The sequence below is a fragment of the Dipodomys merriami genome, unplaced genomic scaffold (assembly GCF_024711535.1).
Source record: "Dipodomys merriami isolate MVZ:Mamm:240054 unplaced genomic scaffold, mDipMer1.0.p SCAF_9, whole genome shotgun sequence".
In the NCBI taxonomy this organism is placed as follows: domain Eukaryota; kingdom Metazoa; phylum Chordata; class Mammalia; order Rodentia; family Heteromyidae; genus Dipodomys; species Dipodomys merriami.
Window position 1 is genome coordinate 18582350 of NW_027206512.1, and position 12066 is coordinate 18594415.

A 12066-nucleotide genomic window follows, 5' to 3' on the forward strand; every position below is an offset into this window, starting at 1 on the left:
AAGGAGATCTAGGGTTTCTCCTATTCCATCCTGTAATGTGTTCAGCGTGTCTGCTTTGACTCCGAGGTCTTTGATCCATTTGGAGTTGATTCTGGTGCAGGGTGATATATAAGGACCACACTAAAGCTACCAGCATGACTATGTTTATTGCAGCATTATTTACCATAGCTAAGATATGGAACCAACCCAGATGCCCCTCAGTAGATGAATGGATCAAGAAAATGTGGTATATATACACAATGGAATTCTATGCCTCCATCAGAAAGAATGACATTGCCCCATTTGTTAGGAAATGGAAAGACTTGGAAAAAATTACATTAAGTGAAGTAAGCCAGGCCCAAAGAAACATAGGTTCCATGGTTTCCCTTATTTGCAATATCTAGTATATATATGAGTTAAGGACAGATAAGGTGATGTTAGGAAAATGAACCCTAAGATATGTATTTAAATGTTTTTTTCTTTTATGCATTTGTTTCTAAAGCATTTATAAGATTATTTCTTTGTTGCTTTGTATGTCCTTCCCCCACAGTATAACCCCTGTTTTCACTGTATTTGATGTCGGTATAATTTGTGGAGGGGAAGGGGAAAAAACAAGTCGTTTCAATAAGGATACAGGTGGACCCGTTGCAACAATGAGAAGTACAAGTTGTCATGTCGAAAATGAACTTTACAACTTTGGTGGTGGGGGGGAAGGATCGGATGGGGGGGCAGGGGGAGGCTGGGAAGGGATGGGAAGGGGAAACAAAGGAGGAGGCTACAATGCTTGATAAGAAATGTACTCACTATCTTGCCCATGTAATTGTAACCCCTCTGTACAGTATTTTCACAATAAAAAAATAACAATAAAAATAAAAATAAAAAAAAGAAAGGTAACTTCCTCATAGAACACTTAACTATATCTGTGGACTGTGCTGGGGGAATGGAAGAGCTCACCTTGACAGTAAGCTAAAAGATGTGCAAAGTAGCCCCATGTATTAGCATTCAAGAGCTTACCTATGGCCAGCAGTAAGTCTTCAAAATGCCCAGATAATTCTCCTTTGATGCTGTCTTCAATGTCCTTCTGGCTAATATTTTTATATTCATCAAATGCTAAAAAGTAGCACCACAAAAAATTTTAAAGCATCCCAATTGAATATATTTCATGATTTCTTATTTGAGATACAGCAGATGAATTAGCAAACTCAAAACCTCCTTTAAACTATCACAATTTAAGCACAATAAAACCTGAACTTCATAGACCATTGTCTTCAATGATCTCTTTTTGTTTCCCCAAGACTGAAGCATTTAAAATAACTTGAAAGTTTAAGTAATACATAATTTATCCAGTAAGATGCCCTATATTAAAAAAAAACAAAAAAATACTGTCATCATTTATCAAAATATATCTGCTGAAGAAATCTTAATTATGAGGATTTGGGGGGGCGCTCAGATGATCATTCTCTTTTGGGGGGGGTTTCTTTTTGCTTATGTGGTGCTGAGGAATCGAACCCAGGGCCTCATGCATGCAAGGCAAGCACTCTACCACTGAGCCACCTTCCCAGCCCCATTCAGATGATCATTCTCTACTCCAGTATAGTCTACCTCACATCTCCCAGAAGGGGTTGGAATATTTTTATGTGTATCTACCAGTACTGGGGCTTGAACTCAGATTCTGAGCATTGTCCTTAGCTTTTCCACTCAAGATCAGTGTTCTACCACTTGATTTCAGCTTCTTTGGTGGTTAATTGGAGATAAGCCTGTGAGATTTTCCTTTCCAGGTGGCTTCCAACTACAATCATCTGATCTGAGCCCCCTGAATAGCTAGGATTACAGGTGTGAGCCCAGGATTGGCTCATGTGAACTTCTTGTCCGCATTTATCCCAAGCAAAACCTGAACATATGTTATCATGTGAGCTACAGAAACTTTTCATAAGTCATTTTTTTCTTAAATAAGTTTCTTGGAAAAAAAGATGTTTTGTGTAGCAATCTAGGATTATTTGATCTTTTTCAAAGACATTAATAAAGCAACTGCAATATATTACCATTATTTTATTTTAAAAAATCCATTAAGGCCAAAATTAAGGAAAGACCTCTATGGAATTAAAAGCATAGTCTTTGTTTCCTTATTTCCCCATGAGCTCATCCTAAAAATAAGTCATGCACAGTGGCTGCTCTCTAGCCAGCACCTGGAAGTCACAGTCCACTGCTGTGGGCTCCCGGGTGCTATTGCTTCCAAGCGGGCTGAGGCATGAGTGACAGGGTAGATGATTAGCAGTGGCATATGATTAGCCGTTCCATCTGACAACGAATAGCTACTCTTCCTCATTCCCCCATTTGCTTTCATATCAGGAAAAGCTAACCACCAATCAACCAACAAAAACTCACCTGCAATGAATGCCTGGCTTTTCTGGAAAGTGGCTAACTAGGAAGTGGTGGGGTGGGAATCATAGTGCTAGTTTCACATAACAGTGGGCCTTTCTGCTCTCTCCCTGCTCCCTCGGTCCTTCCTGCTGTCTCCCTCCCTGTTTACTACTTATACTTAATCTAAGCAATCAATGCAGTCCTTGGGGGAAAACAAGAGAGTGGTCAGTATTGCTGGAGTTAGAATACCCCTTCCCCGTGTGATTTCCTGAAGTACTTCTACATAATGAACAGACTTTAGAATCTTTAATTTCTTGGGTTCCCTAGATAGGGAACATTTGAAAAAGCAACATAAAACAAGAAGGATCTAAGTTCATACTTAATTTCAGTTGAGGAAAGCTCCTTAAACACAGGATCTCGGTGAACTGATCTTCATCTGTGCCCCATTTGTTCTCGCCAGCATTATAGAGAACCTGTGGACAGGAAAAAGGCAAGAAGACATACCCGCCATCACAGACATAAAGCTTTCTCTTTTTGAGGCACAGACTGGAAAGAGTTGGAGCTTTGTTTTAGAGGTCAGGGAGATGATGCGCTGTCTACATTTCTCAGTTTGAGTAGACTCAAAAATCTGAAGGCTGGGGTAGCAGCAGGGAATGCTCAACATCCTGAAGAATTAGAGGCAGGGGCTGGTGAGAGCTTAGCTCCAGGCTTCTGCCCTCAGAACAGGAAAGGAGATGACCGCCCCATGGGGTGCCATCTTGCTCCCTTTCCACAGAAATACAAAAGCCATGAAGATGGAGGAGAGTTAAAGGGGAGGTCTTCTTTGTTCACTTACTGACCTGGGCATCTTTTTTGGCCAGATGTTCATCCACCTTCAGACTTTCATCTCGTCTTCCCTAAGCAGAGAGGGTAATAACAAGGTCATTACTTTTTTAGCACAGATAATTAATTCTCGACTTTCCATCAAGCAGTGTGTCCTGATTTTTCTCTAGTAGAAATTATGTGGCAGAGAGGAATCAGGAACCTTCTAAGCTTCAGTTCTGGCTCTGCTGTTAATTAGTCATGACATCTGTACCAAATCACACAATCTTCTCTGAAAAACCCAAAGGTATTCAAATGAAAAGGTAAGCCACAGCCTGAGAAAATATTTACAAGACCTTTTTGGTAAAGCACTTCAAACCAAAATCTATCAACAATTCTTGAAACTCAGTAACATAACCACCCATTTAAACACTGAATAAAAGATCTGAGAAGGCAGCTCACCAAAGAGATTCACAGACACCAAGAAAGCACATAAATAGATGTTTAATATCATATGTCATTAGAGAATTATACATTTTACAAATAAGATGTCGCTCCATATCTAGGAGAATGGCTAAACTTCAAAACACTGGCCACACCTAGGCTGGTGGTAGAGCACTTGCATGTAGGTTTTGCTTTCAATCCCTAGCATCAAAGCCATAATGACTGAAGAAAAAAAATCATTGACAGCACCAAATACTGAAGAGGGCATGGAACAACAGAAACTCCTATTTTCAATGCCAGTGGAAATGCATAATTGTATAGCTGCTTTGGAAGATGGTTAGCAGGACTGACATTTACCCAAATGAGTTGGAAGCATGTACATGTAAAACATGCACATGGCCAATTGCTGAGATCTGAGGTTTGAGATTCAAAGCCAGCTGGGGCAGAAAAATCTGTGAGACTCTTATCTCTAATTAAACAGCAAAAAGCAGAAAGTGGAGCTATAGCCAAAGTAACAGAACAGCTTTGAGAGAAAAGGTCAAGTCAGAGTGCAAGGCCCTAGTACAGGCACAAATATAAATAGATAAATAAAGAAAGAAATACACCTTGTGCATAAACATTTAAGAGAAGTTTTAGTCATAAATATCCTAAATTGGAAGCAATCAAGAGCTCTTGAATGAAACGAGTATTTCCTCCAATGGAATACTATGTGAGGATAAAAAGGGATGAACTGTGCAGCTATAGAATAATATGGCAGAACCTTAAAGGCAGCTAGCTAAGTAAAAGTAACTGGTCTGAAAGTCATAGAACATTATAGAAAAGGCAGAACTGTAGAGACAGTGAAAAGATCAGTGGTATTCAAGGGAGAAGAGGAGGAAGGTATTGACAGAGCCCAGACTTACATTTCTCAAAACCTGTACAACACAGAGTAAACTACCACATTAAACTACAGACTAGTTAACATCAGGGTACTAGTATTCATTCAACAAATATTATCACACCAATGCACACTATTACTTCATGTTACAGAGAGGGAAATGCCTGAATTACTTTGAAGTGAACAAAATATTGGGCTCTAAGGTTTAAACTAGATTTACTTTTAATTTCTTATGTTAAGTCCTTATATGCCAGTGCCTCTTTTCTAGGCTGCTGACCTCAGGTACTATTAATTTGATTTCCTTGCATTCTCTTACTTTTTTTAAAAAAGAAAATTCTTATTAATTAATGTATATTAATTGTACAAGGTGTTTGTGATATCTTCTCCTATTGTGGGTTCTGCTCCATTAATGCCAGTGTTGATTATCATCAGCCTTAATTAACTACTACCACCATGCATCTTTCACTTTTAGGCATTAAGTATTCTATATTTCCTCTTAATCTGCAAAGCACCCTGAGGGTTTGGTACTATCAGTATTTTAGTTTCACTGATATGAAAATGAGTGCTTAAGGTTAAAGTAACTCGTTTGGATATAGAATGCAAGGAGGCAGCATCTGAGTCCTGCCCTATTTTTTTTTTTTTTCTAAAACCCTTCCTAGGAGCTGTGCTGTCTACTGCCTCCTATGGGTAACTGAGCTGTTTTGCCTCTCTCCATGTGCTTACATAATGACTGGAAGTCTGAGACCATGTTTATTTACAGCAATGCTTTATGAATTTGGATTTATGGGCTCGACTTCATAAAGGTCTGAACATTTAAAACAACCAAACTCATAATTAGAATGAGTTATTTCCTTATGACAAAACACCTTATTTTGATGAGTGCTGTTTCAAAAAACATCAGGGACAAACCATTACTGAGATTTTCTCAGACGTTAAGGGCTGTATAAATCAGCTGGGAAAAGTCTGTGAGATATAGAATAATTCACTTCCTCTCTGCACATATTACCTTTACCTTATCAAACTCATGAGCCTTCTAAATAAAGCAAGCAAGGAGTGGCTTCATCTGGTCACACAGTGATAAGTGGTTGACAGCTTTTGCAAGGTGACAAAAATAAAACAGTTCCCTCCCTCCCTCTCTCTCTCCCTTCCTCCTTCTCCTGTCCATTCTTTTATTTCTCTTTTTTTGGTAATTTTGAAACTGATACTCATTTTTAAATTTAATGCTCATTTCTGAAAAGAATTGTTCTGTATCATACTTCCCACGTAGTTGAAAAGAAATAAAAATCTTTTCAAGTCCAGAAGAAAATAAGTATGTTCCAGAAGTGGAGACGCTTCTAGTGAAAGTGAACAAGTAATTACCTTATCTCAGATGATCAGAATTCTTCCTAATGTATTGTGAAAACTAATTAAAAAAACTTTAATCCATATTTTAATCCAGATTTTCTTTTTTGTTAAATCGCTGTGCCTGCTTTTATTATCTTCATTAAACATTTCACTGATGCAGTTTAACATACACAAATCACTTTATAAGAAAATATTAATCTTGTTATCTCAGGGTATTTCTTTAAACTCTGTAAAAATTATTACTGAGCATGCAGCTTATTAGGAAATTAAACATAAAAGATAAGACCTTACATCTGCCAAAGTCAACAGAGCTTTCCGGAAGTCACCAGATGTCTCAGAACTAATATCATCTCCAAGACTCTTCTTGAATACTGAAACCAAAGAAGAATAAAATTAAGCCTTGGCAAATAAAACATATTGTTATAAACGAGAGTAAAGTTTAAATGTCAACACTAGCAAACAATGAGTAAGTGATAAAGAGAACCTGCCCTTTTATTTAACTCCCAGTTGTTCTGCTATGAAGAGATAGAAACAATCTCATGTACTGACACCTGTGCTGTGTGCTGTGGTTGCTGCAAAGAATGGGAAGATTGCCATTCTGGACTGAATCATGATTCATTTCATCTGACAACAACTAAGAAGGAGGGAAAACTGCTAGTCTGCCTTCCAGTTTCAATTATTTCCTTTTTTCACCTTAATAGAACCCAAACCATTAGGAAAGTCATGCAAACAAACTACAAATTACATTCTCATCTTTCCTCTTAGTGAGACACAGCTTCATAATTAGTTCTTCACAATGGAATGTAAGCCGACATACATGATTTGGCTAGAAAATCTCCTTAAAAGGATGAAAGGAACTGTGCCCAGATTAGTGTTTCCTTGATTCTACTGCTTTGTATGTAAACTGAGACCTGAAGCCACCAGTTACAGCCACCTATGTCTCTCAGCAATGGCAAGAAAGGAAAAAAGCCACCAAGAAGAGAGCTAAGTTCCTGAAAGTCTTGAGGACTACTCAGAACTGGCCAGCTCCAGGTTTTTCCCTAGATATAATTGAAATAAACCTCTATTTTCTGTAAGCCATTGTTATTGTCCTACCTTATTAAACTAACCTTAATTTTAACAGATACATCTAGGTCATACCACTGAATATTTTCAAAAATGATAAAAGATTAAAAAAAATTTTAAATGTGGTGCTGTACATTCACACATTTTTGTACCATCCTTTTTCATGGATTGTGATCTACAGTGTCTTCTATCATTTCATTTCATATTTCATTTCATTTTCAGTGCTGGAGATGCTAGGCAAGAACTGTGCTACAAATCTATACTCCAGGTCCTGCCCATTATTTATAAACCTCTGCTCTGCTTCACCTGTGGAGCAGGGGATGTCTTTGTAGCCATTGTGGTGGACGTAGGTGACCATTTGAACTCTGCATCATTCTCAAAACCTCTATATAAGTTAACTAAGCAAATGTTCATTCTTTTAAATCAAAGAAAGACAATTAGGGAGAGTGATAGGAGATTATCCACAAGCCAGTATTGGGTTGGAATGAAATTTTACTCACCATAATTTTACTAAGCCTCTTTATTCTCCCCAAGACCAAGAACCCCAACTTGGTATCTGATGCTTTCACTCATTGGCTGGCCCTCTACATCTGAGCCACAACATCAACCTAAGGCTCTTTTGTAAATGAAATTCATAATTTCTCAAAGCAATTCATGTAAATAAAATCTATTGCAAGTATAAATTATTTATCCTAATGATGACAACTGAAGAGCAACATTAATACCCAGTCATATTATTGTCTCTTTCATGTTTTAGGAAAAAAACATCTTTTAAACACCAAGACAAAGAATAAAGCTATCTCTTTTAATTTTTAGAATTTGGACAAGTATTTTGTGATTTTAGAATTATCTAGCTGTGATATGCAATTTTCCTAGCATCTCTTCACTTCAGATATTTTGCAGAATATTTCTTTTTTTTTTCCCGGTCAGTCGTGGGGCCTGAACTCTGGGCCTGGGCACTGTTCCTCAGCTCTTCAGCTCAAGGTTAGTGCTCTACTACTTGAGCCACAACACCACTTCTGGCTTTTTCTGCTTATGTGGTGTTGAGGAATCGAACCTAGGGCTTCATGCATGCAAGGCAAGCACTCTACCACTGAGCCATCTTCCCAGCCCCAAGAATATTAGACTAATAAAATGCAAATGGAAAGAGTTGAATGGATAGTGGATGCGATTAATGCATTATCTGTGCAGATATGTGAATGTACAGTACACATCGATGTATACAATTACTAAGTGTTAAATGACAATAAGAAAAAATTCAAAACAAGAAAGAAAACTTTCTCAATTCAAGTTCACAACTACTTTATGCATTCTGAGGTATAATAGAGAACAGAAAAAATAAATATGATTTTGTCACATTAGAGCTGCTGATCCCTGATTCACTGTTCTATTCACACATCATTAGCTCTGGAATCCGGGAGAAAGCTGAGTATTTAGCTTGTAATCAATTTCAACTGTAATACACCACATGGTATGGATAAAACACATAAGACACTTGTTCTCTTCTAGCTAGGTTGATTGTCTCCCTTAGTGGATTCTTATAAGTGGGTCAATATTTCACAAGTAGAACACCATCATTCTTGCCTCAGCTGATGCAACACAGTTCATACAGGAATAGCAGTGGCCAGCAGCTAAGAGATGGCCTGGTGGGCGAACCTTGCCTAAATTAATACTATCTATTTAGACAGTGATTTCTTGAACCCACTGAATCCTATCTCTCAGGAAGTAAACTACAGAGAGAAGGGGGCAGGAACAAAGATGCTAAAAATTCCTCAGAAAAAGACACTAAAAGGAACCAACCACCATGCACAAATATAAGCCTTGGGTAGTGAAAAAAAACACCATAATTTGGTAAAGAAGAACAGCTTCTCAGTAGTGTCAAGAACATCAGAAGCAAACAGTGAGAAGAACAGGAGGGATAAATACCTGATGCTGAGATAGTGACAAGATAAATGAGTACCCAAAGTAGGACTGTGTCCCAATTCTCTGTAAAGCTTAACTCTACCTAATTGATGTTATTTCTTCTTGAGCCTCCTGTGCACCTCGAACGTCTACTCATCAGGGTAACCTAGATGTAATTCTACTCCTTGTAGCCTTAAAGAGCTTTATACATATAGAAATTGAGGCATTGGAAACTCCAAGCCATTATCATGCATCATATTTGCAAAAGCCAGTCCTAAATCTTTGAACTTTCACTTAGCTATTCAGACCTCAATTTCAACTTGAAAACATTCACTCATAAATAGTTGAACTTAATTCTCCAGTGGTCTGAGCACTAAGAATGCAATAGAGAGTGAAAGAGACAAAACTTCCCACCCTCACAGACCTTAGGTCCTCTCATGGAGCATCAAGGTTCTAAAAGATACCAGGAAATAACAAAATAACAATCTCCTTTGGGACAGAGCTTCTGCTCTGATGACTTATGTGTTGGGCCTCTGTGTGTGTGTGTGTGTGTGTGTGTGTGTGTGTGTGTGTGTGTGTGTGTGTGTGAGTGTGTGAATAATATAGGGCAGATGTTTTTTAAACCAACAATAAACTCACTTGTATCTATTACTAAGCAATTCTCTCATTCTTTCCAAATTCACCCACTTCGAGTTAGATTCCACCAATGGGAAAAAGGCAGGAGAATGGAGGACAGAAGGAGGAAAGAAGGGTATGCTATTAGCCTAGTACACATCTCAGTGTCAAATCAGAGAGCTTTTACCCTGGTAGCATCTATTATTTTCTAGAACAAGTTTCTTGCAGTACCATGGAGGTGGCCAGCCCCAGCCAGATGGAGGCCCCTTCACAGAGGTCTCAACTACCCCTAGATCCTCTCCTCTGAGCCACTTAGGTACCAATACCTGGCAGGTAGGTCTGTCTTCTCCACTTTGTACTTTCAGAAAATCCCTTTATTGTCTCAGCCCTAGGGGTTTAGATGCTCTATTATCCCTCTGTTCTGTTTTTGTCCTTTTAGGCCCCAAAATATAATTGAAGCAATTTACTATATTAAATTCTTTCCATTAAAAAACCTAGTGCTGTTTCAATTTTTTTCTTACTAGATCATGAGTGTAGCAATAACAAAATAGTGACTTTCATTAATAGGTATTTACTTTTTAATGAGAATTTCCCAAATTATCCTCTCAAATACCCATCTGGAGCCCAGCAGACTCTTTCTTTAGGCCTCTTCTACTACAAAAGCTATCGTATGCAAAATTGACTTCTAGGGACACAAATTTAGAAACCATAGATCCCTTTAGGAACCTTGCAAGAGTAATAAAAGGCTATTTTCTATTAAAGAATTGAGCTGGCATTTTTTCCCTTGATCTATAGAGGAAATCCTTAGAATTTTCCAAGGTTTTTGTTGTTGTTGTTGTTGTTAGTTTGTTTATTGGTCATGGGGCCTCGTGCTTGAACTCAGGCCCTGGACAATGTCCCTGATCTCTTTCACTCAAGGTTAGTGCTTTATCATTTTGAGCTACAGTTCCACTTCTGGACTTTCCTGCCTAGGCTGGCTTTGAACCACAGTTCTCAGATCTCAGCTTCCTGACTAGCTAGGATTATAGGCAGGAGCCATCAGCATCTAGCTAGTCTTTCATATTTGTGATATTTTTCTGAGTTTATGCTAAAACATACCTTAGAATTCAGGGCAGTTACCTCAGAAAGACTAGATCTCTGGGGATGGAGGTAACTGCAGACTAAATTCAGCCACATGGACAAGGATTCAATTAATCATGTCTGTGGAATGAAACCCCAATAAAAAGTATAGATAGCAGTGATTGTGTGCATTTCTTGCCTAGTAATACATCCATGGGACCAGAAACTTCAGACTTGACTTGAACTTTCCCAGACCTCTGTCTTCATTGGTTGACCCTGACTGATATCCTTCATAATAGAACTATATTTGCAAGTACAGCACTATGGTGAGTTCTGCAAGTCATTCCACTCAACCATTGAACATGAGAGGGCAGCCAAACCCTGGGATTTGTAATCAATTGGTTAACCACATGTGCAGCCTGGAAACAAGTGAACTTGTGGACTGGTATCTAAAGTAAGAGCAGTCTGATGAAGACTGTAATTAACAAGTGAAGTCACACTGGGTAGAGTCAGAATAGCATTGTAAGGACTTTATGATTTTTACACATCTAACAGACCTTTAGGACTTCAGCTAATTACATTAGATTCACTTGCTCACCACACCTCTTGAATATCTCATCTAATTTCACATGCTAAAAAATCACAAGTTTACTTTCAGTGGTTTTTAACATATAGAAGTACACAATGATTTGAGTCTCTTACAGTGATTAAAATGGTTGATTCAATTAAGCGATTGCTGAGAGCAAATCCATAGTAGCTGTAATTTCTGGCTCAGATCACATCCTAATTTTCTCCAAAAAGCCACATGCCATTTAGAATGCAACCTTTTCTTGTAACTCTTGCTTTTTTGAAATGTCTTGTGAAGAAATTGGAAGAATGCTGAGAACATCTATTTGGCTCATATGTGTGTGGATAGTTGTAAAGGTAAGCAGAAAATGGGATTACCTGTATAATAGGCTTGCGAGATCTCCTTTATTTGCCTGCTTGTCCTGGTAGTTAAGATTTCAATCAAGGTATCTTCATCTGTTCCAGTGCCCTAGAAAGGGAAAGGAATTCTAATTTTTAGGACACTTAAAAAAACTTAATTTCATGCCTTTCAGTCTTAATATCTTATTTTATACAGATGAAAGAACAGTTTTGAGTAAATCAATATAAGATCTCACATTGCTCTATAGCAGATTTCCAATTTCCCATGCATTCCAGGATTAAAATAACATGAGTCAGCTAGAGTAAACTGACATCAAATTCTGCAAGAAGTTTTCTTCTCTGGTACAAAAAAAAACAACTGAATAATTCTAAGAAGAAAGAATATAAAGGAAGAAAAAACCTTTGTCACTAAAGATCAGAAGTGACAATTTGATAGGATTAATCCCAATATGCTTAGCAATGTTTTTGAATGAAAGTTCATCCTGGCACCACAGATTGTGGGGGTCATCATGAATCATCCTCTTCGTACATGGAAGTTTTCAACTCCTCAGTGATGTGTGCTAGGGACCTAGCTGGCTTGGGAACTAGTTGCCCTGTGGCCTTGTTTATACTAGTATCAGTGAATCACAAGAGAGGGTGTGTACATTAGGACTTGATCAAACGAGGCCAAGGAAAGACATGAACAGAGATTG

The 12066-nt window shown here is 38.1% G+C and overlaps 1 protein-coding gene and 1 long non-coding RNA gene across 3 annotated transcripts in view; one reads left to right on the plus strand and one right to left on the minus strand.

Moving 5' to 3' along the window:
* The window catches only part of LOC138820766 (uncharacterized), a 43903-nt gene that overhangs the window by 22119 nt on the left and 9718 nt on the right, over nucleotides 1–12066 (plus strand). The gene's annotated exons all lie outside the window — the stretch shown is intronic.
* The window catches only part of Anxa3 (annexin A3), a 59517-nt gene that overhangs the window by 15677 nt on the left and 31774 nt on the right, over nucleotides 1–12066 (minus strand). For both annotated transcript variants that reach the window (XM_070012599.1, XM_070012598.1), the window contains 5 exons: nucleotides 11393–11483; nucleotides 6098–6177; nucleotides 3180–3236; nucleotides 2720–2813; nucleotides 994–1089 (listed from right to left, as the gene is read on the minus strand). In XM_070012599.1, the coding sequence (XP_069868700.1) occupies nucleotides 994–1089; nucleotides 2720–2813; nucleotides 3180–3236; nucleotides 6098–6177; nucleotides 11393–11483 (418 nt within the window). The remainder of the gene's footprint in view (nucleotides 1–993; nucleotides 1090–2719; nucleotides 2814–3179; nucleotides 3237–6097; nucleotides 6178–11392; nucleotides 11484–12066) is intronic.